The sequence below is a fragment of the Trichoderma breve genome, chromosome 5, assembly GCF_028502605.1.
Source record: "Trichoderma breve strain T069 chromosome 5, whole genome shotgun sequence".
In the NCBI taxonomy this organism is placed as follows: domain Eukaryota; kingdom Fungi; phylum Ascomycota; class Sordariomycetes; order Hypocreales; family Hypocreaceae; genus Trichoderma; species Trichoderma breve.
The window spans coordinates 1,964,411-1,991,756 of NC_079236.1; the positions used below are offsets into that span (position 1 = coordinate 1,964,411).

The 27,346-nt window shown below is 48.7% G+C and overlaps 7 protein-coding genes across 7 annotated transcripts; 4 read left to right on the forward strand and 3 right to left on the reverse strand.

The window, feature by feature from the left end:
- Positions 1–7: 7 nt before the first annotated feature.
- On the reverse strand, positions 8–1,233 carry T069G_08275 (uncharacterized protein; the record flags this gene model as incomplete). Its single annotated transcript, XM_056175485.1, has 4 exons — positions 8–77; positions 127–317; positions 372–1,007; positions 1,072–1,233. The coding sequence occupies 4 exons, from the start codon at positions 1,231–1,233 to the stop codon at positions 8–10; spliced, it is 1,059 nt and encodes a 352-aa protein (XP_056026434.1).
- Positions 1,234–1,679: 446 nt separating this feature from the next.
- Positions 1,680–3,059, reverse strand: T069G_08276 (phophatidylserine decarboxylase domain-containing protein; the record flags this gene model as incomplete). Its single annotated transcript, XM_056175486.1, has 2 exons — positions 1,680–2,833; positions 2,900–3,059. The coding sequence occupies 2 exons, from the start codon at positions 3,057–3,059 to the stop codon at positions 1,680–1,682; spliced, it is 1,314 nt and encodes a 437-aa protein (XP_056026435.1).
- A 2,634-nt stretch (positions 3,060–5,693) lies between these two features.
- Positions 5,694–7,394, forward strand: T069G_08277 (GDP-mannose 4,6 dehydratase domain-containing protein; the record flags this gene model as incomplete). Its single annotated transcript, XM_056175487.1, has 4 exons — positions 5,694–5,943; positions 6,029–6,164; positions 6,255–6,790; positions 6,844–7,394. 4 exons carry the CDS (start codon positions 5,694–5,696, stop codon positions 7,392–7,394), a joined length of 1,473 nt encoding a protein of 490 aa, XP_056026436.1.
- A 554-nt stretch (positions 7,395–7,948) lies between these two features.
- On the reverse strand, positions 7,949–10,688 carry T069G_08278 (glycine-rich domain-containing protein-like domain-containing protein; the record flags this gene model as incomplete). Its single annotated transcript, XM_056175488.1, has 6 exons — positions 7,949–8,089; positions 8,159–8,334; positions 8,406–8,720; positions 8,811–9,673; positions 9,738–10,041; positions 10,118–10,688. 6 exons carry the CDS (start codon positions 10,686–10,688, stop codon positions 7,949–7,951), a joined length of 2,370 nt encoding a protein of 789 aa, XP_056026437.1.
- A 913-nt stretch (positions 10,689–11,601) lies between these two features.
- On the forward strand, positions 11,602–17,157 carry T069G_08279 (ankyrin repeats (many copies) domain-containing protein; the record flags this gene model as incomplete). The annotated part of the gene is made up of 9 exons (XM_056175489.1): positions 11,602–11,743; positions 11,814–12,244; positions 12,309–12,590; positions 12,648–12,951; positions 13,015–13,642; positions 13,710–16,333; positions 16,406–16,446; positions 16,502–16,583; positions 16,649–17,157. 9 exons carry the CDS (start codon positions 11,602–11,604, stop codon positions 17,155–17,157), a joined length of 5,043 nt encoding a protein of 1,680 aa, XP_056026438.1.
- A 3,055-nt stretch (positions 17,158–20,212) lies between these two features.
- T069G_08280 (mannosyltransferase putative domain-containing protein) lies at positions 20,213–21,694 on the forward strand (the record flags this gene model as incomplete). The annotated part of the gene is made up of 1 exon (XM_056175490.1): positions 20,213–21,694. The coding sequence occupies one exon, from the start codon at positions 20,213–20,215 to the stop codon at positions 21,692–21,694; it is 1,482 nt and encodes a 493-aa protein (XP_056026439.1).
- A 1,618-nt stretch (positions 21,695–23,312) lies between these two features.
- T069G_08281 (c2 domain-containing protein) lies at positions 23,313–27,060 on the forward strand (the record flags this gene model as incomplete). Its single annotated transcript, XM_056175491.1, has 3 exons — positions 23,313–23,603; positions 23,668–24,182; positions 24,240–27,060. 3 exons carry the CDS (start codon positions 23,313–23,315, stop codon positions 27,058–27,060), a joined length of 3,627 nt encoding a protein of 1,208 aa, XP_056026440.1.
- Between the last annotated feature and the right edge of the window lie 286 nt (positions 27,061–27,346).

Sequence of the window (27,346 nt, forward strand, 5' to 3'; positions counted from 1 at the left end):
ACTTCCATCACTTCTCACCTGTGGACTGAGATCTATTTGTTTTCATCTTCTTGTTCTTTAACATGATGATCGAGTATCTACTCGGTTAGCCTTCATTAGCATCATGGGGGTGTGTGTAAGACTTACGAAGTGATGCCTGCTACTGCTATCACAACTCCAACTGCGGATTTATCACTGACCGCACGACCAGACATGGCCCATCCAAGACCCACGATGGTGCAAGTCTTGACGTGGCCGACAACTGTGCTCGATACGGGACCCGTTTGTGCTACAATGTAGAATTGAGAAATATTGACCAGTGAAGCAAACACTGTGGACTAATAAGGGTAAGCTGAAATTTCACGAGTTGGGGGTGGGCAGAGGAGGCCTACTACGATAACAAGCACTCGTGTGCTCAGTCGAGTTGGCACATACATGGCGCCTGAAAAATCATCGACAAGGGGAATGAAGAAGAGGAGAAAGAAGCAGGCCATTGGCGCTTGAAGGTAGAGAAGTTGCATGCTGTTCATGTTGAGTTTACGATGATAGCCGGCAATCCAGACCGTGTAAAGAGAGGAAGCAAAGATGCCTGTAAACGCAAATATAATTCCCAACCTAGATGTGGTCTTGATGGCTTGGTCGTCCACTGGAATGGAATCGAAGTATGTAACCAAACCGACGCCTACGCAGGCGGGGATTAGGGAGAAAGTAGCTCCTCTAGGAAGACTGCTGCCGTATAGAACGAAGTTCATGATGGCGACCGTTGGTGTCAGCAGTATGCGTGCAATTTGGTAAAATGTGACGGTTGAGTAGGCCAACGATAGATTCGGCAGAATGACGTTGAAGCACATCGCGGAACCCAGAGGGATCAGGTGCAGTCTAGGAGCACGACGAGGGACGAAGACGCCAAATGGTGATCGAGAGAGAACAAAAAGGAGAAACCAAGTCATGAGGAAATGGATAAAAGCAAACGTAAGCTGAGATTGCTTCCACCGCTGCTCCGAGAAGATGGCCTTGTTAGTGAAGACCTGTGCCATTTGTTAGAAGGCGTAAATACATGCTACCGTCGGGTGTGTTTTAGGGGTTACTTGCTATGCCAACTGTCGCCAGAGTATTGACAACCATCCATGCGATGGCATGGAGAGGATTAGCCCTTGGTTTGGGTTCTGTGGTTCCGTCAAGAGACAAGAAGGGAGGCTCAGAGGCGGCATCTTCGGCGGCATTTCTGCCTCTGTTATCCTCGAGGTCATGCATTTGCTTTGATTAATGATTGTAAGAGCTTGGCGTTCCGTCGATTACTTCCAGAGACGAGAAAAGACAGATGCGGAGCTGTATCAACGCAGCGAGAGCTGCTGGAGATTTACGGAGTTAGATCTCTGCCGTGTAAAATCTCTCAACGGGATGCTGTTGTCTAGAAGAGATGAAAAATTTAATTGTTGGTGGGTTCGATAAATGTTGGGAAGCAAGAGTTGGGAGGAAGTCGCTACTTGACCGCACTTTACTTGTATTGAGTATCGCCAAAAGAGGCATCGGTTTTCACAACTCTAGTAATAACAATGTACGTATCAATATATTGTCGTATATAGTTGCTAATATAACATGAAAATGATTACCCTCTGATGGTAGCTTGATCACGTCTACTTCCCCCTCTTGGATATTTAAGGTGGATGCTAGATTACAGGTACTGGATGAAACCAGCATTAATATGCAACTGCTAGCGGACCTCGAATTGGCAAATTCTTCTCTCTGTTTCCCGGAATGGCCCCAGTCACAAAAGCGAGGTTCACTCCTTGTCGGAAAAGGAGGCAGTGGGTAGAGCCGCCGTGGTGGAACAACCCGATTTCCTCTCCCTTCTCGACACTGGCAGGCAGGGATTTGGCGTCGAATTTCTGCAAGATCTCGCAAGACGAAACATCAGCCATGCCGATATACATGGCTGCCATGAGGCCAATTGGCTTCGGAGCCTCGATGAAGAAGATGGCTCGCGTGGCAATGTGACTGATGTAGCTCTGGACGCGGTTTGGGGAAGCTGGGTCAGGGCCCTTGGAAGATGTGAAGCCTTTGGTGGTAGGCTCTGAGAAATAAGTACCATCAACAACTTCGGTATGGATGACTTTGCCAGACACGGGCGAGCTCCACCTGTGGTAGGATGTGGCGCTCAGAAAGGCCTGATACACGGTGCCGCCGACAAACTGCTCGGCGAATTTGTGTCCATGAAGCATCTCGCTGACTGAGTATGCTTGACCTTTGAGCCAGAATGAGTCGTACTCTTGGGCATTTGACTGCAAGGCAAAAGGCTTGGACTCGCATGAATTTGCTATCCACGCTGGCTGCTCCGGGAAAGCGACTGGGCGAATTTGATCAATATTCTTGAACTTGCGAACGAAGAAGTCATCCCACGATTTGAAGCCCCAGTGTTTGGGATCTCCTTGTGGATCACACTGGAAGATTTGCTGGAATGTCAACTCCTGGCCATTGAGATTGGTGTCGTTTTCGATGCTCATCAGAGAATCTTGGCTGAGCCAGCCATCTTCATTGGTCGTGATGACATGTTGGGATTTCGAAGTCATGAGAACTTCGGATTTCCAGGTATTGAGGATGTGTTTGAGCTTTGAATTGACCTCGGGCTTGAGGAAGAAAGCATAGCCACTGGCTGTGGCCATGGGCCAATCCAAGATGGCGTTGAATGGGAATCCGATTAAGCCAGCATCGTATTCGAGCTTTTTCCAAGAGGGAGCCTTGTTGTTCATGACAAAGTCGAACATTTCGAGCATTTCGTGGTATGATTTGATCTGTTTGTTCCCAATAGGGTCCTCATAGTAGGGAGCCCTGTCTGGCACTTCGTCAAACATGCCTGAAGCCAGCATTCGAAGTTCAGCGGTGCTTTCTATAAGCTCTTTTAGTTGCTGTACCGGTTCACTCAAGAACAGTGAGCTTATGGAAGCATCGCGCTTGTGTTTGTTCACTTCAGCGACTAGGTCTCGCAACCAGCTGATAAGAAGCTTCGGATTCTGGGGCAGCCAGCCACCGACCCGGTTAGACTTCTGCTGAGAAGCTGGAAGAGCACCCGGGGGTGTCATGGTGATGTTAGAGAGTGACTTCTCTTTTTCTTCCGGATTGATAAAGACATGCATGATTTTTACTTGATGATATATGTAGGCTTTGCTAGATGCTTAAATGATCAAAATGGAATGTTATTTTGACCTGATATTTATACAGTAGATTCTTGATCGAGTCCATCTTTTGACTAAGCCTGTCAGTCTGACTGATGCATGAATTGCCTTGCATATTTTATTAGTTGTATGATGTGTGTTACATGCATTCTCAGACATTCAGCCGTCATATCTCCACTCTGTGTACTCAGAAGCTCCCTTGAATTCCTAAGCGAAGTCTATAATATCAATAGCTTGGAATCGGCCAAATTAATGCTGCACGGACAATTCAACGTACCTAAGTATTACCATGGTAGCACCAATATTGAGCGTCGGCCAGATTCGATGACGAGAATTGAGTGGCCGCTCAAGTAGCACATTCGTGTGTGTAACAGCGGCTCACAAATTAGTTGATTAATCTTGCATGCCGATGGATATGCGTGACAACACCGAAACCATGGCCAATCCAGTGCTGGCAATAATGCAAATCGGCTTCAATCGGCAGAGAAATGTCGCCCAGTAATGGAATAAGACAGCTGGGCGGCGGTAGCAACGGTTGACTGGCGGTTGACCCGTGGCATCAACTGCATGCATAGATTCTCAGCCGCTGAACTGCGCACTTCTTGTAGTTAGCAACATTATCATTGACATTGGATGGCAGAAAATGCGAATCGTCGTCCCCATTGGTTGTAGAGGGCGTTCAATGTTCGTGTCTAGTTACTATCGTGATCTAATCTTGACGTCTGTTTGGAGTTTTTGTTCCGATACTACGTGCATCCGATGAGTGCAGGCTGGGGCTGAAGTGAAACACCGGGTGGTAGATGGCAGTCCACTGCATTACATCAGCTTCGGTGAAAGCCCCGATGCTACGGATGTAGATGCTCCTATTCCTGTCCTACCAAGTTGCACCCCTTAATAGATAATATTACCTGTCTGCGGGAAGATATTGACCGTGTCGTCAGCAAACCGCAGCCAGTTGCTGAAGAGAGGTTCAGCTCGATTTATTTTCCCCGTCTCAGCGTAGCTGTCTTGTATATGACAGGCATCATGTAATCAACCCGTTTAACCCCTGGCTGTTCCGAGGCTGACCTGACCAGGTTATTTGGCTATACGAAATTACTGCAACGATACGCGGCCTAAATACGCAGTACGATCTAAATAGACACCCCGGTCGTTGAGTTGCTTAAATGCTAAGTTTCTGCCATCACATGGAAAAGACGCTGCGGGACGGGATTCAAGCTTTCGACCAAGGACCCTCAGTGACACTAAGATGGACGGACTTGACGGGATCTTGCGCCTAGCCGCGCCAATACAGTTGATGGAATTGATGCGTGTAGGCCAATGTGACGAGTCCTGGTGTGACTCCTGTCGATCCACGGCTTCCACAGTGCTAACGCTATTCTAGAAACTTTACCCATTAGAGGGCGTTCCAGGCTCCTTAGTAGTGCTTGATTTCCATTGCAGTTGAGTGGCTATGACAGTACGAGGCGCAATAAGAGAAGCGGCAGTAAATTGAAGCAGCTGCGGGTAATTAATGCAGCAGCCAAGCCTAGACCGGGTCGATTTCCAATGAATGGCTCAAATATTGCCCGGATTAATATGCTTTCGTACCTGAGAGAGCATGACGTACTCCGTAAGGTACAAACAGGTCGAGGCAAGGTCGGTACGTACCTTTTCTCTCTGCCTTGTGGGTTCGAAACGAAACGGGACCCTGGAGTGGCAATTTCTGCACCCGGCTACTTTGAGAGTACTTGGGAAACCCTGGTGGTTTATAGTGCAATGCTCAGTAAATCTCAGGTACTCCCCAGTGTTCGACAGGCTGGTCTGACAGAAGAAACAGCGCGGAGCTAGTCCCATTGCAGACAAGGCGCGGGTGAGACGTTCCCCCTCCACATCGCAATTAAAAGCAGCCAAATCAATCACGAGCATGGCTGGGTGATCGTCTGCAAAGAGTGGATTCCGGCTGGCGCTGGCTTGAGACAAGGCAAAATAAAGCCTTGCCCATGCGCTGCTCTGCCCGAGACTCGTGCGACCGTCGAATCGAGGCTACGACGGATCGATGGAACGAAGCTCTGCGGATTGCGCCGTCATCACCGCTGCCACCGCTGCCGTCTTGGAATCTATCTGTACGAGTATTTGCCCTGCCGCCGCTCCGCGCAGATGCGATTCCGATCCTGAGAGACGCCCAGAGTCCAGAGAGAGTCCAGAATACATGCGCCTTGCCTCTGCTCGGCCCTAGCACCGACGGTTGGAGCTACTGGAATCGCGTGAAGCGCTGAGAGTGTGTCAGCCAATTTCGAGCGTTAGCAGACAATCAACGCGGCTCACGGAACCAAACCAGACAAACCTGGTACGGCCAGACGTTTGTTTCGTTGGGGCCTGCGCAATATAAACCGCCGCTTGCGCCTGCCCTGTCCGTATCATACCTGTAACTGGATCCAGACCACTCACATTCACCTTCGCTTTGCATCTGAGGAAACCGCGCTCCGGGACATGAAACCGTTGATCAAAGCCCTACAACCGAGCCTCTCCCGCTGCCTCTGCCTCTCCCACTCAACACCAATGTTGTCGCCATCGTCCTCTCCGGCGGCATCGTATCCTGCCTCAACCACCTCTTCCTACTCTTCTTCGCCCTCGTCACACTCATCAGAGGCCGCGCTGGCATCGCCATTTCAGCGCAGCGCCCACAGCCGAAACCAATCGCCGGGCCAAGCCAGAGCCATGGATCCAGCCAGGAACCCTGATTCACTCATGGCCACCGCGACTCACCAGCCCTACTGGAGACCCATGGTCAAGACCTCCTTGGCCAACGGTATGCATGCGCCCCGATCTGGCACACATCCCGCTCCCATCCGTCCATGTCCAAGTTTGGTAACTGATCCATGACGCTGAAAAAGGCACCATGAACGGCCATCGCAGCTACTTCCAAGAGCCTGACGTTTGGCAGCAGGCCCCCATCCTCACGGGCACCACCGAGTTCGAGCCTCGCTCAGATGTCAAAAATATTATGATTACCGGCGGCGCAGGCTTCATGTAGGTTTCAGATTCTCAGACAGCCCTTCTGCTACCTCATTAGCCTCTCCAATGGCCATGCACGCATGACTAACATTTGCATCACACAAGCGCTTCCTGGGTTGTTCGCCATCTCACCTTGACATACCCCCACGCTTACAACATTGTGTCGTTTGACAAGCTCGACTACTGTTCTGCTCTTAACAACACCAGAGCCCTCAACGACAAGCGCAATTTTACGTTTTATCATGGCGACTTGACCAATCCCTCCGAAGTCCTCGACTGCATGGAGCGCTATCACATCGACACCGTGATGCACTTTGCGGCCCAGTCGCATGTGGATCTGAGCTTTGGCAATTCGTACAGCTTTACCCACGCAAACGTCTATGGCACCCACGTTCTTTTGGAGAGCGCCAAGAAAGCTCGCATCAAGAGATTTATACATGTATCAACAGACGAGGTGTATGGCGAAGTTGGCCACGGCGAAGACGAACTGCAGGAGTCCAGCATCCTGGCCCCAACCAATCCTTACGCCGCAAGCAAGGCTGCCGCCGAAATGATGGTCCACTCATATCACAAGAGCTTCAAGCTCCCGACCATTATTGTTCGCAGTAACAACGTCTATGGTCCTCACCAATATCCTGAGAGTGAGTGTTTTTTATTACTCTCAACGTGAATCGATTCTAACTAATTTGTCTAGAAATTATACCCAAATTCATCTCCCTACTCAACCGAGGCCACCCTGTAGTTCTTCATGGGGATGGCAGCCCAACCCGGAGATATCTTTTTGCTGCAGACGCCGCGGATGCCTTTGACACGATACTTCACAAAGGCCAGATTGGCCATGTGTATAACGTTGGCTCTGCCGATGAAATATCGAACCTCGAGTTATGCGGCAAGATCTTATCTGCCATGGAGATTGCCCATGACACTCCAGAGCAGTTCCGAAAATGGGTCAAGTACACTCATGATCGGCCGTTCAACGATTGCAGGTATGCTGTCGACTGGTCAAAGCTACGCAATTTAGGCTGGGAGCAAAAGACTACGTTTGAAGAGGGCCTGCAGATGACGGTAGAATGGTACCGGCGCTTTGGCGAGCAGTGGTGGGGAGACATTAGTCATGTCCTCACTCCATTCCCTATCGTTAGCGAAGGCGAAGTTGTACCCGACGTTGAGCATCTCGCAAAGGATGATCCTCCAACACCCGTCGAAGATTACCCCCTGAATGGCATTTCTCATAAAGCAAGTTAATTTTTTTTTTTTTTCATCTTTCTTCTTATCGCGTCTTGGCGGTCCACTTACAGCCGCACAAGGTACGGTTATTTATTTTTGTTACATGGTTTGGACGTGTCAATTATATCGATGAATTTGGCACAAGATTAAAATGGAGTTTACGGATATCATGAGCATAAGAACGGCGCCCACAGCACCCATAGCAGATATTATACCAAGGTTAGAAATATTTAAATAAACAGCAATAGACACTTTATATCAGCGGTATTAGTTATCCCAACCAACGTATGACAAGAGGTTGATTAGAAGCAGGTTTTGTCTTTTGAGCGATATGGATGGATCTTGCTCATCATTAATGTATTTCATTGTATGAACAATACGTCATTGAGCTACATCAAACCCCTGAATAGAAAAAGAGGTACTGTTCACGCTCATGTTCTCAAATCATACATCTGTCTTATTAACATGCGTCATATACAGCCTATCATGGCCTCGCTACGCTCAATCTACCAAAGTGTCATAACTCATTCATACTCATACTTGCCAACAGATAAATCACGCAACAAGAGCGCTTAACAACCTCCACCGCCGCATCCACCACCGCCACCACCACCACCGCATCCTCCTCCTCCTCCTCCTCCTCCTGCGCATCCTCCTCCTCCTCCTATGCCACATGCCGCTCCCCCACCGGCCATTCCGGAAGCACATGCACCCTGACCCTGTGTAATTCTTGGTTAGCTTGTGACAAACTAGGATCCCAACGGAGTATATTGTTGACTTACTGGATTGACAGAGCATCCACCAGGGCCTCCACAGCCTCCTGCGGCGATATTCCCGTTTCCACAGGTTCCCGCGGCGCAGTTGGCCCAGGCTCCATCTCCCGCGGCGATGTAGCACGGATCCCAGCCGTAGTACAAGCCTGGAGCGAAGTAGATGGGATACATGAACGGGCCATACACTAAAAGTGATGTCAGTATTTAGTTGCTTCAAGCGGACATGGCTCTATATGAGGGTAGGTTTCTTTCTTACTGTAGTAGTTGTATCCCCAATGATCGTAATACTCATCCCTGGGCGGCAGAGCCCGTCCCTTCTTCTCCGCTCGCTTGGCGGCCTTCTGGTAGGCCTCGTTGAGCCTCCGGTTCTGCCGGGCGCGGATATAGGCCGTGAACTTTGCGCGCTCGGGGGTCTCAAGGGTTCGCACCGAATTATGCGCCGAGATATGCGCCGAGTTGTCCGGAGGGCAGAGCTTGGCGGTTCCGGAGTCGTGGAAGGTGTCGGCGAGCTTTTGGCTGGAGGAGACGTTGAACATTTTCCCGATTTTGGAGCCCTGGGAGACACGGATGGCTGGAATGGTTTGTTCATTAGTTTCCTTTGTTATGACGAAGGTGATTAGATGTAGATATGGTGGGGGGGGGGGGGGGGGGGGGAGCTTACACTCGCAGTACCAGCATGTGCACTCGCTGTATACTTCTTTGAAGAGTTCTTGATACGTCTTGGTAGTCCACTCAAATGCGTCGCTTAGTTCACCCTCCTCAATCTTGTCGTCGTGGTCGATAAACTTCAACGTCTCCTTTATGGTGTAAGTGTAGTAATCCTGGGGACTCAGCTGGTGGGTATGCCAAGCCAGATCTACATCTAATGTAGGAACGGCCATCTTGAAAGGATTCTTTTTAATAATCTGCATGAAGCGATTGTACTTTGTGATGAGGCGGCCCATGGTAGCCTTGGCGGACGGGCTGTGCAGCCAGTCAAGCTTAACCATTTTCTCGACGAAGACGCCTTGGCGCATGACGGCACCGCACAGATCGAGCGCAAAGGGGGAGAAGTTCTCCCAGTAGCGGCTCATCATCTTGCGGGTGGTGATCTTGGCGTCGCGGCGTATAAGTTGGAGTCCTACGCGGCGCGTGGAGCCGTCGATTCGACGGACTGCTTCGTCGCTTCTGATGGTCTTTTCGATGAGGTCTCGCACGTCGGCCATTGACGGGGAGGATTTGGGGCTTTGCGATTTTGGATCGAGAAGCTCTACGATCTTGATGCGCAGCTCGTGACGGATCATGCGATTTGGAAACATGCGAGTAAAGTTTGGAACGACCAAGGGGTTGGGTGTAAGTGTCGGCTGGCCGGATGAAATGTCGAGCAGTGTACCGGGCATTGGGACGTCTTTGCCAAGAAGAAGGGTAGTATCATGGACAAATTTGGAGAGGGAAAGGATTTCCTTGTTGATGGCTTTGTCGCATGATGGGCATTGGTGTGAGAAGTTGCCGTCGCCATATCCGCTTCCGAGGATGCCAATCGGGCTATATTCAAGAGGCGTTAGCTGAAAAGGACTGTTCTGGGTGAATTCAACAAAGTGAAACTTACATAGACGAATCTGCATCTTCGACGGCTCCGCAGGTGGTCCAAGGTACTTGCATGTCCACCTTGCACCACGGGCATTTGAGGGTCTTCACCATGGGATCTGCCGAGTTGTTCCATTGACGCCCCGTCCGAAGCCAGTTATTCTTCGCCACTTCACTGGGGTCTTCCTCAAAATTAACGGTGATACCCTCAGATACTGCCTTCCATGGCATGCCCGAAGTCCAGTATTCGACCAAGCCGGCGCGCATAGTGTCTTCGAGGAAGGCTCTGGGGTTTAACATGTGGGCATGCATGACCATGAGGACGTCTGAAAATTTGTGTTAGTCAAAGGTTATCTATAACCGCAGTACAACGTCAGCTTCTGAGCTGTCAAGATAACTTACCCAACGGTGGGATCGAGTCTCTGGTCCAACCCAGTGGTTTGCCACTGGTTGAAAAGGCGACATACTTGGGGCTATCCGGTGTCGACATATCTTGTTCGGTCAACATGGTCTTGGTTTGGGCCATTGCATGCCACCACGCCTCATATCTATCCACTGCTCGTGCAAGAAAGATGGCCCATCGCTTTTCGCGTAGACGACTAAGAGCAAGCTTTTCTTTGTCACCTTCACCAAGCTTATCTAGCTGAACTCCTGGAGGCAGAGCCGCGCCGTGAAGGATCTCGCTGTCCCATGTGGCACGGCTGTCGAAGATGCCAAAGAGGCCATCTGTATAACCAACATCTTCCTTGAGGGTATCGATGGCGTGGAGAAGCTTCAAGTGAGCCAGAGTGGTGTCAACATTAGGACCGCCAGTTGATGGACCCGAAGAGAGGGAGAGATTTGCAAAAGCGGTCGTAACATCGATGTTTTGAGATGGATCAGTGGCATCTAGAACATCTTCCGTTGCCGTGGTATAGCTTGGCGGCGCTTCGCCATCAGGCGGCGCCTGGCCGTTAGACGCCTCTTTGGTCATGATTTAATAAAACAAAAGGGTATAAGTTGGTTTTTGATACGAGGAATGAGACAGTGGTGATGTTGTTGATGGAGGATGCCAGAGCTATATATTGTCTGGTCGCTTATGCTCTGGATGATGATCACAGGATGTGCACAGCCAGTGGTGACGTCGTCTTATAAGACCGTCTGTGGAACAAACGAAGTACATGTACACAGACAGAGCACAAACCAACAGCCTCGCGTGTAAGGCGAAAAAGAATCCTTCAGGAACACACGTGATGGCCCCAAATGACGATGAGGCGAGATAGATCAATAGATCTTGCCAAGGCGCGGTCGGTGTCCTTGTACGGATAAATGTGCCGCCACATGGTGATCGGACTTGGACAAAGTGCCCCAAACGGGGAGAGTCGCGCAAGTACCTGACGACATGGCGCTGGTTCCGTTTGTAAGAGAGAGGCGCAGCGCATGTACCTTTTGTTAGCGCGAAGGGCATCGATCCGATCCCTGCGGTACGTGGAGGTACCTGTGCTAAAGCATTACGGGCGTAATCGAGTCTAGAGTGACAAAACTCCATAAATACGTGTACATGTAACGTCCATGTACTTGGCGATCTTACGTTCGAGGATTCTGTACGGAGTATGAGATGCACCGAAACATCTCTCTGTTGGCAACATCAAAATACACATTGCATGATGCTTAAATCCATTGGACCAGTCGAGGCCCGAGTTAGACCAATAATGCTCTTAGTGCAATGAGGGGATTTCCGCGAGCTGAACCACACCGCTGCAAGAGGGATTGTGGCTATGTAAGTGACCTTTCGCCTCATTCAGGCATCAAACGTCGGTCCTGCTTCTTTGAGCATTCTCATGGGACCATGAGCGCTTTATGTACATTCTCCCACCTTCTCCAACAAAGGAGATGAATTACACAACATGCGGAGGTTGTCCAGAATCGACAGAATCAAGGATAAGACAGAGAGGGTGAAGGAGTTATTCTCGCTCAGAGGCAAAGAAGAAGATGGGCCCACAAGCTCCTCGGCCACACAGCAGGCCCAAGAGTTGAAGAACTCGCATAGTAGGATTCATCCAGATGCTTCTCTCATAAATCAAGTTAAACATCAAGATTACTTATTGCGGGGTATCAGGTCCTTCTGTTCTTCTGCCCTTGCCCAACACATCACCAAACACAGCCACATTGGGCGATGACGACGAGTATCAAAACACTCCCATTGGTGAGCTCTGGAATCTCTCGTACAAGAAATTACAACAAGAGGATTCCGCACTCATTGAAGAATATGAGGCAAGACTCCGCGAAAGCGTCACTGCCGCACTGGGATCGGCTTTAGCCGCAGAGGAGAACAAGGGAAGGTGGATGAACATCATGCTACGATGTAAGATGGAAGAAGTCCAGAAGAACATTTGGAAGTTTTCGTTTCGTAGCTCTGAGATTCAGCCGACTGAAGTTGTCCAGCCCATCTTGGGCGTTGTTAAACTGGCCAATGACTTCATCATCACAGCTTTAGCTTCTAACCCCTATGCATCATTGGCGTGGGCTGGCGTCAGCGCATTGCTGTCGGTATGTTTGAGCGTGACCTGCAGATTCTCCATTATGGAGTGGGTTGACTGAATCAGGTGCTTAGCTGTTTTTGAATCCCATGGATCAAGCTGCATCCCTTGCCAAAGGGTTGGAGTACATCTCATTACTGATCGTCCAGGGCCGAATGAGAGAAGATCTCTATCATCGACGCTATGAAGTAAGACAAAGCGACGACCAATCATCTCCGGTATCGCATGTACTTTATAAGGGCTCTCTGGAAAAGCTATATCGGCAAATACTAAAGTACCAGGCAACATGTTACTGTTACTACGCCAATGATGGGGCCACTCGCTTGGCTCGTGATCTTATCGGGCGATATAATTGGGTTGGTTTGATAGAACAGATACAGCGCCAAGAGCGTCAGATGGGTGCTATCAACCAGGCTTGGAGCGATCAACAGTATAATGAAGAATGCGCTGCAGCCGAGAAGCGACACAAGGAAACGATACACAGTTTAATGACTGCTGGTGCGGATATTTCCAGCCTACACAGAGCAGTAGAGGAAGCCAATTCGAAGCAAGATCACCGGGATTTCTATCGCTGGCTATGTGATGTTGATCCTTCGGACATGTACAATGCAGCCCGTAACAGGCATGAAGCTGGCACGAGTGAGTGGTTTATTGAGGGTGAAGCATTTGAGTCATGGATTAACAATCCTCGCTCTCTATTATGGCTTCATGGTAAAGGTGAGTTTCGTGTGCTTTCCTCTCTCTTTCAAGTTCCCCCATATACCTAACACGCCTGGCCAGCTGGTTCCGGAAAATCTGTCCTAAGCTCCTCAATCATCAAATTCCTACAAAGCAAATACAAAGATGATGCTACAATCGCTACGGCGTATTATTACTTTAGCTTTAGCGACGTTAAAAAGCAGGAAAGAGATGCTATGCTGGCGTCTCTGATCAAGCAAATTTGTTGCTGCCGCCCCAATATGCCCGACTCAATTACAAAACTTAGAAAACACAAAGATCAAGATATGCGCCCACCTACCGATGAGCTTCAAGAAGTATTTATTGCGACTTTACGCGGGTTTTCTAAAGTGCACATCATTATTGACGCATTGGATGAATGCCCAGAACTGGGTGGGCGGCGCGAAGATCTCATGAAGACGTTGCGTTACATCCTAAATGCTGCACCTGATAATCTTCATGTGATCTGTACAAGCCGAAAAGAATCAGATATATATGCTGAACTTGAAACTCATTTATCTGAGCCCACGAGGATAGAATTCGATCTGTCTTCCTACGTGTATAAAGAGGCAATCAAGCGCGACATCGGCCAATACATAGACTCAACGCTCGCCGATGTCAACTATAAATCTTGGTCGGATGTCATAAAGAAGAAAGTCAAAGAGATTCTTATTGAAAGATCAGATGGAATGTAAGTCTTGAAGAGACCCTGTTGCCCGGCCTGTGCAAAAATTCCACGTTGCTAACTACTTTGCAAGGTTTCAATACGTTCGCTGTCAATTTGAAGTACTACGGAGCCTCAGATCTTCGAGTGAAATATTACAGGCGTTACTGAATCTCCCCAAAGGACTTGATCAGACATATGAGAGGATACTTCGCATGATAGATCCCAAATACCAGGAACAGATCATAAGTTGTCTGCAATGGCTCGCCTTCTCATATACGCCCCTCTCCGTGGAACAACTAGCACACATCTTCATTTTGCGGCCAAGCGACATGGATACAAACCAGAAGATAATGCAGCGTCTAAATCACTCAGAGCAGTTGTTCGATTCCCAGGATGTCTTGGCATACTTCTCAGGACTTGTTCTCGTGGAGTTCGGAATAGTCCGCTTGGCACATTTCTCAGTTAAAGAATATCTAAATTCCAGTCGAGTTCACCGAGATAATGCGGTATCGCTTGGATTTAGTGAAGCAGACGCTCATATTTCGATCGCGTACTGGTGTCTTGCATACCATACATATTTGAGCACTCCGGATAGCTATACCATCCAGACTCGATATCCTTTGAAGAGCTATTCAACCAACTATTGGCCAAGGCATCTTGAAATGGTCCCCTATAAAATCTGGACAGCTCAAGTTGTTGAGAAAGTGGCAATATGTCTTGCCATGCGAAGCCAAAGTTTGCTCAATATGATACTTGGCAGCAAGCGGTTCCAAGATCAGTGGCGAAGAAGGCAAGAGCTTGCCTATTCAGACATGGCAGAAATGCTAATGCGGCCACACTCTTTCACAGCCTGGCGTGGCTTTACTCTTTTAACTGGACATATCCTTTCACAGAGCTTCGGTGTGAAGCAATACTTTGTACAAGAGGATTTCGATATAGCGCTGTTCTATGCGATTCGCGGAGGCAGCCTACAAGTTGCTCAGCTTCTACTAGATAAGGGCGCCAACGCGGATGCATCGGCAATATCAACAGTTAAAGACGAGTCCGGAGATGGCAAAGCTGGAGATATGCTTCAGTTGGCCGTGTTTCGAGGGAACTTTGCAATGGTTAACCTGCTTCTAGACAGAGGTGCCGATATTAATGCTCAGCGCGGTGGATGGGGTTCAGCTTTGCAAACTGCGGCAAAAGATGAGAATCTCAGTATGCTAAAGCTTCTGATAGAGCGCGGGGCGGACATCAACGTCCCTTCTAATGAAGCCGGATGCGTTCTTTTGTCGGCTGCAGGAAATATGCATTGCCTTCAGTTGCTGCTTGACAATGGAGCAGACGTCACCAAGCGTGGTACTGGAGGCATGGAAAAGACGGCTCTTTGTGAGGCGGCAAAAGCAAAATACTGGGAAGCATTCGATTTGCTGCTTGAACATGGAGCCAACGTCAACATAGGTGGAATTGGAGGCTACCCCCTCCACGAAATGATCACAAACTACAGACCAGGCATGGATAGAATATTTCCACAATTGAAACGCACATTCGGCCTTTCGATCGGCGTGGAGGGAGAATTTCGCAGACTGAAACTCTTACTTAGCCTTGGGGCAGATCCAAATACCCAGGACGGAAAGGGCGAAACTGCATTGCACAAAGCATGTGCGCATCACAAACTCGCCTGTTCTTCTACATGCATTCAAATAGCACAGCTTCTAATCGACCATGGTGCTAATGCGAACATCGTGGCGGAATCTCATGGAACAGCACTTCAGAGAGCTGCATACAGGGGCTGCATGAATATGGTAAAGTTACTTCTCGAAAATGGCGCCGATGTGAATATACAAGGAGGAACATATGGCAATGCACTCCCAGCGGTGTGTTACAGTCCTAAGGGTCTTGGGACAAAGGCAGAAATGATACAACTGCTTGTTGACCATGGAGCTGATGTCAATGCCAAAGGCGGCGTCTATGGGACTGCGCTACAAGCAGCAGCTTGTCACTCTAATGAAGGTGTCAAAACAATGCGAATTCTTCTGGAACTGGGCGCCGATGTAAATACAGTGAGTGGTTTATTCGGAAACGCACTGCAGGCAGCTTGTAAGCTAGGGGACATCGACATGGTATCCTCACTGCTCGACTACGGAGCCGATATCAACGCAGTCTCCGGTGAAGAATGTGGAACTGCACTTCAAGCGGCTTGTGCCTCTATTCGGTGGAACGGGAGTGAAGAGATAGTGCGTCTTCTGCTCGAACGAGGAGCCGATGTGAATGCCGAGGGCGGAAAGTACGGAACCGCTCTGCGGACGGTATGTGCCAAATGCCCAAGCAACAGCCAAGTTGAGATAATACGACTACTACTCGATCACGGAGCCAATATTAACGCCGTCACTGCTGGTGAATATGGGACTGCACTTCAAATAGTCTGTGCCTTTCCTCATTGGCAAGGAAGTGAACAGGTAGTGCGTTTTCTTCTTGAACGGGGCGCTGATGTGAACGCAAAGGATGGAAGATTTGGGACGGCACTACAGGCAGTATGTGCTGCAAAGTGTGAGCATTGGAGCCAAGTTAAGATGATACGTCTGTTGCTTAAACACGGCGCAAGTGTTGCGGGTGTGCAAAGCAGCGAATGTGCCGGCCCACTTCAAGCTGCAGCTGGCTTTCATGCTAACGCTGATGTCGATGGAAACGCTCAAATGCAGCTTCTGTTGGATCATGGTGCTGATGTCAATGGTTACGCGTCTGGCGAGTTTGGTTCCGCCCTTCATTGTGCTCTCTCTCTTAACGGAACCCTCTTCAAACTAGAGGAGGGCGATTCGGTAAACCTGACTGCCGTGTCAGAGACGGTGAGAAGGAGGGTGCGGCTTCTTCTCGACCACGGCGCTGACGTTAACCTTAAAGGGGGCAAATATGGCTTCCCACTCCAAGCGGCCTGCTCGATCGTGTATGACATTTACGAAAATGGGCATCCACGCAAACGCTGGTACCGCCGAGAATCTGATACTCCCGGCATACAACTTCATTTAATCGACATCGCTACTAATGCAGTAAAGATGCTCCTCGATGAATGTCCCCATATTGATGTTAATGCCCGCGGTGGAATCTTTGGCACTGCTTTGCAAGCAGCGGCATACTCGGGCCAGACGGCATCAATACAACTGTTACTAGATCATGGAGCTGACATATCACCGAATGGAGTTTGCGGAAGATATCGCACTGCTCTCAACGCAGCCGTGATAAGAGCTCATTGGGACATTGTCAAGATTCTGTTGCAAGCAGGGGCAAGGCCGGATTGTCATTTGCTTCTAAATCCAGACGAAGGATGGCTCGAACAAGTCCGAAAAGAAGACGGCCCGGTAGCGGTGGAGAGATATAGAAAGTTTTGGGAGGTTGAAAAGTCGCAGCATGAGCAGGTGCTGCTTAAACGCGGTAGGCATGTCGCCTATTACAACTTTGTAACGATGTGGCTGCTTGCTCAGATTCACCTGCTGACTGGCTTTATAACGTTAATTTTCGAATTTTTGATGTGGAAGAAGAAAGCGGCTGTGGAGATGTAACTGGAATTCCATTTCATGAAATTTCCTTTAATACACTACAATGGTCGTATACAACAGATCTGGGGGGGTGGTTAATGCTACACGCATTGCATGTACATATATGGGACCAACCTGCTACATGTAACACTACACCATACATGTATTCTACAAGCCGCCATCTTCTTTCTATAAGACTCACTAATCAGTCATCCGCGGCAAGACTCGATCAGTTAATCCAAAGCTGGTTGTCACGCTCTTCAGAGAGGAAGGAATTTCTATTACACCCTTTGCGAAACTAGTGGATATATAGATGCGCTCACATACTAAGTACAGTGTGAGTACCTGCTATCTAGGGAGGTAATTTCAGCTAATATTTGTTTGAAATCAGAAGCCATCACTGTGAAGCGCATCACATCACCAATTCCACCTTTGCGGCGCTTTGCGGCGCTTTGCGGCCGATCCCTGTAATGAAGTACAAAGTACGTGGAGAAGTCTTCAGCAAATCGGTTTGCATGACTCAAACGCACGGCTGATATTTACAAAAACTGACAAAACATGACACTGATGGGGAGATAATGCAGGATCATGAGTGAGCACACTATGCCTTGGCCAAAAGATTTATGGGTATAACATAGCACATGGTGTTCTTCTCATCAGGTACCGTTTCCCCCTTTTATATACATATATATACTACAGTTGAAGAATTTCTATCCTTTGATAAGCGACATCCATAGAATCAGTGTTGTCCAATGTCTCTGCTATAATCTATCCATCCTACTCTGTGGATACTGTCGTATTCTTCGTATCCATCGATTAGACACCTACAGCCCTATTTTCTCTTCTAGCTGCCGTCTTTTCTCTTATGCAACGTTTGTTTGTTTCAGCCTATCAATGTGTACTCAGCCATTTACAACTTGAGCTATCACTTAACCAGGGTGCATCTTGATACCCTCAAGGTTGGCTGCGCCCCAATAGTGCCGCACCACGCGACAGTAATGAAGCTACACCTTCCAAGGTCATGTTAGCTTTCTGAGATACCTCTATAATAATTATTTTTAGAAAACTCGGGTTCTATTTCTCCGGTGATCTTCTAAGTTGTCGGGCCATGATTAGTTGTGAATCCCAACAAACCATATTTGCATACTGGCAGGACCCAGTAACCGGCACGATAGACGTCCGAATACGAACTTGTTTCCAGTCTCTTCATGCCATAGACCGCCTTATACCAGTTTAGGGGATAACATTTACTTTGGTGGATGAGGAACTTCTGGAGTATTCGTAATCTATGTCATGTCAAATGCCTTACATAGGCGGCATATCCAGTCTTGGCTCAGCGATGACCGCCGAATTACGCGTTCTTCTTCGGAACTCGGCACACCAAATGAAATAGAACCAACGATAGTGATTTGTGATATCCTTGTCAAGTGGTTGTGGAGAGATAATATGGGCTAAATGACTGTAACTGGCGGTTGCAGAAGGTGTCAAATAGTCTGAACAGCGGATATAGCTCCTACAAGGCGGATGAAAATACCTACTAAACAGGGCTTTCTTTCCTTCTTTTCGTCCCAGGCAGTATGACCAGATGCTCTAGATTGTCATGACTCCCACAGAAGAAACTATCTTATTGAATATTTGGAAGAATACTGTCAGAAGCTACCTGGCTCAAAAGAAATCGCCCTAGCCACTGTGAGAAAACTAGAGACCTCTTTTAGTCCAACAACAATATGCAATGCTACATCGGGGATATAATTGTGCCATCTTCTACCCACACCAATACAACTAGTGGATACTTAACAGTGAATGTGGGAATTAGAGTGTTGCCCGAGACATGAAGGATAGATGGTGGTTCATGACGATTACAGAATACACTCCACTAGCATGATATATGATGAAGACTCTGACTGAGTATTTCTATAAAAATGGTTTGAGTAGAGATATTGGCGTGCCCGCTTCAACTCCGTCATTTTAGATATGCTTATCTAGAAAGTTGGTATGGCAATTTCTTGGTCAAGGAACAACGAAAAAGAGACCATATGATACATAGAAATCGCAATGAAAATACTAATCACGACAGTGTAGGCCGTTTACCCGATGCCTACCCAGTAGTAATGGCTCCACACTCAGCACAAAGGGTAATGATGGGAGCAGTGTACGGTTGTAGTAAGACATTACCAATTGAGTATTACAGCACACGACTCAATGATATAGATCCCCAACTGCCAAGACTTGGATAAATACAATGTCAAAGAGGCACAGCGAATCAAATAAAAGCCGACATGTTGTGTGTTGCGCCATGCGGCATAATATGGACCTTTTGGATGCAACGGCCAGCCCAATTAGGATTGTTGACTATTCCAATTCGCAGTACTGGACATGGTTCATCCACATGTATAGAACTTCTCAGCTCTATCATGTATGCAATTGATGCACGGAGTTAAACAAGGTTGGTTAGTTGGCTGTGAAAACTCGTGTTTGCGATGTGGGTGCGTGGCGCAGTGCGTGGTCATTGCGTGTACACTATTGTTCCAGAGATGTAAGCCGATAGACCGAACAGCGCCGAATGGTCCATTGAACGACGCGGCAATGTGAAACAAGGAGGCTGTAATATATCACAAAAAAGAATGAGTTTAAAGTATTAACGTTATTCGTAAATACGAAAATGCGGTTCGACAGGGCTCGAAACAGTGGCATGGCTTGCATGGGTGCCGTAGACGCGGCCTCGAAATAGAACTGAGGCAATACGAGAAAAGGGCATGGCTGCCAATAACCCAATAACTAGTTTGACGGGGGGACGCAAAAGTGGCACCGCGGCAGAGAGAGCATGACAGATGCAAGTTACGTGGACTCCCAATGTTCCCTGCTAGAGAAGCAGATGCAAAAACTAGCCAATTATTTCGTAATCCAAGTCGTGATTCGTCTTACCCGCGGGAATCTCATGTCCGCAAATGTCACTCTCTATCTCCATGGCGGGGAGTTTCTTTAGATCCGTTACTCTCCCATTAAGTTATTCTTGGCATTGCTTTTTTCGTCTCTAGTTTCCAATTGCCGCTCTATCTTATGGTCTTCCCGTATCATAATGCGTGGATCTCTCGCTCGTTTGCGCGCTTGTTTTGAACGTTCACCAAGAACCGTCGTCTTGTTCGTTGTCGTTGCTATTGTACTCTACTTCAGTATCCGTGACGTCGCTGGCGATGTTGTCATAGAGACACTGGATTCGCACTATCCGAGCAATGGATCTCTCAGGGACATCTTGAGGATAGCAAGAGACTACCACAGGCACCCTATCGAGCCTCCATACAAGGACAAGTTTTGGGAAGTTGGTCAACGGTCTCGCAGCTTGACCCAATGGCTTGATGCCCTCAATGGCCCATGGGGGTCTAAACTTCGCAACTTTGAGAAAGAGAGGCTTGTTGTAGCGATCGAGACAACAGCTGCCTCCCTATTTCCATTTCTCATCCCGGAGCCATCAAAACAAGGTGGCAAAACACCACTTTTAGACTTGCGGCGCTCTTTCACCAAAGGTTCACAGGGGATCGTCATCCCCGCTGGCGGGAGTGATCTACAAATCAGATTTGCGGGACATTTGATTGCAGCTATCAGAGATGTCTTTGGCTGCTCGCTACCAATACAGATTGTCTATGCCGGCGATTCTGACCTACCAAAAGAACGCCGCGATGCCCTCTTGTCGTTTGACAAAACAAACAATACGGAATTCCTAGATGTGTGGACCGTATTCGAAGATGAAACTCTGCGTCTTCGGAGAAAGGGCTGGGCCATCAAAGCGTTTGCGGCTCTAGCATCCAGATTCGAACAAGTCATTGTTGTTGACGCCGATGCTGTATTCCTTCAATCACCGGAAGTGCTTTTTAAACAACGAGCGTATACTGAAAACGGAGCGTATTTATTCCACGATCGGCTACTATGGCAGCATTCTTTCGAAGACAGACACGAGTGGTGGAAAGACCAAATCAAGGAGCCATCACCGGCGATGAACAAATCTCTCGTTTGGACCGAAGACTACGCGGAAGAATGTGACTCAGGGGTCGTCGTCCTTGACAAATCCCGAACCGAAGTCTTTGTTGGCTTACTACATATTGCATGGCAAAATTCATGGGCAGTACGGGACGAAGTTTCCTACAGAATCACCTACGGAGATAAGGAAACGTGGTGGCTTGGGCTAGAGCTTGCTGGATCGAAATACGAATTTGAGGAGCACTATGGCTCAATCGTTGGGTGGGAAAAGGAAGGGAAACCCGATGAAAAGGCGGTATGCAGCTTTGTTATTGCGCATACGGATGAAAAGGACAAATTACTGTGGTATAACGGCAGCCTGCTCAAGAACAAGCTGGTAGATCCAGAAGGGTACGAGGTTCCGTTGTACTGGATGATGGATGGCGAGTGGCAAAAGGGAGGGAAGAAGGACATGAGCTGCATGGTGGGAGCGACGAGAAGGCGATTGAGTGGTGAAGAGATTTCGATACTGCAGGACAGCATGGAGGCAGCCGTGAAGGTGGATGCAGTCATAGCCAGCATGAAAGAGGAGAAGGAGGTATCGTGAACATGGATATCGATAGTAGTCCATATATTGGGTGGGAAAAGCGTGTTGTTTACTATTAGCGAAATTGAAGCTGATTGATGACAGTCATAATCATTTTAGGATACCTAGACAAAGCCTTTACTTTCCTCTATAATATCGAACGATGGAACGACATATTAATCACAAATTAACTCTACTATCTCCATTGTGATGATGGAGGAGATGACCACTGAGTATTGCGTGCAGTAATACCCTGGAACAGTACATGTGCATAGCTGACTGCCCCTGCTGAGTCATGGTTTAGCTCCCGAAAGGATCGTGCCTCCTTCTGCTTCTGTCCATCGCAAGAAACAATCCTTGCCTCAACATTTAACCGTATCAACCTTTTTACAACGTCAATGGAAAAAGGGGCAGCAATCAATGTGCGGTTCAGCTGCTCGATTTTGTGGGCTCGGGACAAGCCCTCCGGCAGCCAAAGATTGTTCAATTTTCTCCCTGATTTTTTTGCTTCAGTGGGCCATGGATGAGCTGATGGTGATGGTGGCTCAGCCAAAACCAAACCAGCTTCAGCGACTCCCCACCCGCGCCATCTACGCAATCTCGAGCCGATCGCTTCCTAACACGCCCATTTCCGAGATCTCTGGGCTTGGCGATCTTCGGTTTTGCGACATGGTTTACAGCATGATTTTCCTTCGATTCATTTTTCGATGATTCTTGTGCGACGAGGTGGCATCATTCTGAAACAGGCGATATCATGATTAGCTATGCAGCTTTGATTCCCTTGCATGGCAAGCATGGTTACGTCGTTGCGACATGATGATATGGGATCCCAGCCGATGGAAGCACAAGCACAAGCACACCTAAGCATAAGCAAAAGACAGCAAAAGACAGCAAAAGACAGCAAAAGACAGCACGGCACAGCATAGCACGGCAAACCAAACAAATCTCACAGTGCGTGGCCTCTGTAGATAGCACCCCCCAAGTCCTCGCAGTGATTGGGATTGAGGATTCCCGAGCCGCGAACGCTGTGGCCTCAATCGCCAGAATGACGAAAGGCCCAAAGTTTTCTCAGCTAAATGCATGCATTACTGCAAATTACTGGAGCTGCCAAGCTCGGCTCACGACCTTAATCTGCAGCTCGAGCTGGAAGCTAGATCCCCACCAACTTGTCTGATGCGCTTCTCTAGCTAGCTCGTGGCGGCCATCACAATACGTCATCGAAGAGACATTCCGCGGATCAAGTTTGCAGCTCTGATAGCGAGCATCGACGTTTGCCACGGCACAGCCGGCTTGTGCAAATAAGTTGGCGCCATGGAAGCGATTCAAATTGACTTTGTCCATCTCGACAACTGTCTTGCTCCACGGCTCTTGCCAAGGCGCGCGTTATTCCCCGCGTTGGTTTATCTGTGAATGCGTGGTGGCTGCCGTCGATGCTGTCAGAAGGGAATCGAGTGCATGTATATCTGCGGATTCGCTCGTCGTCATAACTCACCTAGATTTTACCTAGTCTGATCTTGAATTCTCCGATGCCTAGAATCGACAACTATCCGGAGCTCTCAACTTCGAATTAATTCATCAAATAGAAGCAGTTGTCTCTCATTCTCCTAAACCAGAGACAAGCTTCTTTAACACCGGCGCCATGAACGTCGACGACCATGTGGTGCCCTCGGGCGGGCAGCACTACAGCGCGACCAACCGCGTACCCAATATCCAGGAGTTTATGCAGCGTCTTGACGCGGAGAAGAAGCAACGAGATGCCGAGATTGACGCCGAACTCAGACGCAACAAGCGCAATCCCGATGTCAAAGTCCATCGCAACGAGCTTCTCAAGAAAAAGGGCACGCGGAAAGTGCGTGATCCAGTCACCGGAAAGGACGTTGAGATTCGTGATGCGGATATCGACTTCACTGAAGCTGTGGAAAACCCACAGGTATGCGTTCTTCCATATCTGAGCGAGTCTCGATAGCCTTATGCTTAACTAATCTTTCGAACAGATGTCTGTTCCTAACGGGAACCTGGGAAAGCCTGCCACTATCGCCACCTCATCTCAACAATCTGGCGAAGAGTACCGCTATGCTCAAGATGTAACTGCACCTCCCGATCCTATCCAAGAGGGATCAACTTCCGACGTACCCATCCGTAGTGAGAAGACGTCAGTCCTGTTTTACAAGACTCCGTCAGTCAGCTACGAACCAATGTTTGCCAATCTTGAACTGCGATCAAATGCCTTGTGTGCCGGAATTTTCATGGGTATCGTCTTCTTCGGTAGGCTGTTCGGCGGCGGGCTCCTTGGCCTGATTCCCCTGGCTATATGCGTTACCTCTGGCGTCCATTTGTGGGTGAAAGAATTGATCCGCCAAGGACGAGACTTGGAGTGGTCCAGCGAGCAGGAGCGTGGCGAAACTGCCACCATCAACTTGATTCCGGAGTCTGTCGAATGGATGAATACCGCAATCGGCGTCTTTTGGGGCATGATAAACCCTGAAATGTTTGCCGGTGTTGCCGACACGTAAGTTCAGTCCACAATTTTCGTTTCTGTCACAAGCAGCTGCTAACCCCTGGGCAGCATTGAAGATGTCATGGCTGCGTCTGTGCCTGGTATTATTGAGCATGTGCGAGTGGCCGATATTTCCCAGGGAAATAACCCTCTCCGTATTCTCAATATGCGAGCCCTCCCAGACTCTCACGTTCAGGATATCAAGGACGAAATTCACAAGGAAAATGAGAAAGTCATGGACGAAGATGAGCTCGCGGCCGTGTCACAAGCAGGGGCGTTTTACAACATGGAAGTTTCGGTCGCATACCACGCAAAGCCCTCAGGCGCTGATATTGCCTCAAAGGCGCGGAACATGGGGATGCAGCTCGTCTTCTACCTGGGAATCAAAGGTCTCTTTGGCGTTCCTCTTCCGATCTGGGTTGAGCTGATTGGCCTGGTTGCTACCGCACGTGTCAGACTGCAGCTCAGTCCCGAGCCCCCCTTCTTAAAGACCATGACCATTACTTTGATGGGAGTTCCTAAGGTGCAAGCTGGATGCACTCCGATGGTTGAAAGGGCACCCAATATTTTGAACTTGCCTCTCATCTCCAACTTTGTTAATTGGGCCATTAGTGCCGCAGCCTCGATGTATGTCGCTCCCAAAAGCTTGACCTTGGATATCAGCAAGATGGTACAGGGAGACGATATCAAAAAGGAAACCGAGGCCTTTGGAATTCTCTTTGTGAGAATCCACAAAGCTACTGGCCTTAGCAAGCAGGATCAGCGTGGCAGCAAAGGCGGCGGCTCCGATCCGTATATTACCATTAGCTGGAGCAAGTTTGGGAAGCCCATGTTTTGCACCCGTGTCATCCAGGACAACTTGAACCCTGTCTTCGAAGAGAGTTGCGGACTGCTAGTTACCAGCGACCTCATTAAGGCTGACGAGCAGCTCTCTGTGGAGCTCTGGGATAGTGATCGATCCTCTGCAGATGATGAAGTGGGCAAGATTGAGCTAAGCATTCAAGAGCTCATCCAACACCCAGGAAAGATGTTCCAGCACGTCTCAACGCTGAGTGGTCTCAAAGCCGAGAGCGTCATGCCCGGCGAACTCCACTGGGAAGTTGGATTTTTCGGAAAGACGCAATTCCGCAAAGCCTTGCGAACTGATGGCCACAATCCCAATGTGGTTAAAGAGCTAGGCGACAAACCCGAGTTCCAAGAAGACTGGGGTACGATCCAGAACGCAGAAGAGGATGCTGTTGTCCATACACCCCCTGACCCTCTTTGGCCATCCGGAATCCTCAGCATTGTGGTCCACCAGATTGTCGGTCTAGAGCTAGCCAATGTCAAAGGCTCCCAGGGCAATCGCAAGGGCAAAGAGTACGAGCCTGCAAGGCCGGAAGCTGGCGAAGTCAAGGAAGAGACAAGCAAGAGACTACCGAGCTCATACTGCACTATCCTCGTCAATGATGATTTGGTTTACAAGACGCGAACCAAGGTGGTGTCATCGCAGCCCATCTTCAATGCTGGCACCGAGAAGTTTGTTCGCGATTGGCGCTCTGCGATTGTAACCATTGCAGTCCGAGACTCCCGTAACAGAGAGCACGATCCAATCATCGGAGTTGTTCCTCTCAAGCTATCAGATATCATGCAGACTAGTAGCGAGGTGACACGGTGGTACCCTCTCGATGGTGGCATCGGCTTTGGCCGTCTTCGTGTCTCCCTTCTCTTCCGTTCCGTGGAGCTCAGGCTGCCACCCCCGCAGCTGGGTTGGGAAATTGGAACCTTCGAATTCCTCTCTGACACAATCAAAGTTACGAATTATACGCCGGCAAGCAAGGTTCGGATCCGTCTGCGCACTGGAGGCTCTTCCGCCAACGTAAAGAGAGACCAGTCCGTTCGTGAAAATGATGGCATGACATTCAACATTGGCGTCCCTGAAGGTGAAAAGAAACTTCGACTGCCAGTGCGCTATAGATATAAATCTCCAATTTTCATGGAATTCTATCCCTCAGGTAAAAGGGGAGCTGATGCGTTTGCTGCATTGTGGCTATTGGAACTGGTTGATAATCAGGAGAAGGAATTTGACATTCCTCTGTTCAAATGCGACAATTCTCAACGACTTTCACAGAACTACATCACGCAGGAGAATTTTACTACTATTCCTGATACGAATATTGAAGAAATTGGAAGGGTTCGATTCAGAGGTCGATTCAAAGCTGGTACGGACTTGGATCATATCAGATTTGTTACTGACAACGATTCTCGCGAGACCATCGAGACATGGGAGGCTTGTTATGCCGAGGGTGTGCGAGATCTAGAGGTTCAGCCTGAAATCCCCCCATTGACTCAGAAATTGCATGACGAGTCTCTGACACAGGGCCGAGATGTACTCGCACAGGCTGACGAGAAGGAGAAAGGCCGCTGGTTGGCAAAGGATGGCACTGACTGGACCGGAGCGTTTGGCCAGGATCCACAAAACTCGATGGCTCAGCCCATGTCTAGCGCAGATACCAATGGCCATGAGCATTTTGAGGTAGACACGGATGAGGACGAGGACGAGGATGCCGAGGATCGAGACCGAGCTATGGGAATGCGCAGGACAGAAACAGACCCAACGTATGGCTCGGCCCCATCTGAGGGTAGTGACGAGCGGCATTCTTTGGACAGCCGTGCATCAGGTGCGTCGAGGAGGAGCACCGGTAGTACTGGGAGTAAGAATCCCATCAGGGCGTACAAAAACTACAAGGAGAAGAGCCGGGATCTGAACCGCAAGCAACGCGGGCTGATGCAGTGGCTCCCCATGCGAAATGCGCGGTTTGCCAAGAACGAGGCCAAGTTTGCCGTCCGCAGAGTGAAGAGAATGGGATCTTTGGCTGGGCGAAAGCCAGATGTTGAAACGGAGGTGTAATACCCCTACGCATTCTTGTACCTGTTCATTGTTTTAATGTCTTCTATTTTCTTATCTCCTAAAGTTTTGCTGCCTTGGAATTCTTACGGCCTTGGATGGATGGAACTGAGTATGAAAAACCTATGATTCATGACACAAGTTTACAACATTGGTGTTCGAGGTGTCGGATCACGCTCTTTTGATCAAATTGCTAATGATTCTTTTTGGCACACTCTTAATTTGTGAAAATACCTGTCAAGAGTATTTGTATTTGTATTTATTATACTTTATGATATCACAAACGCTA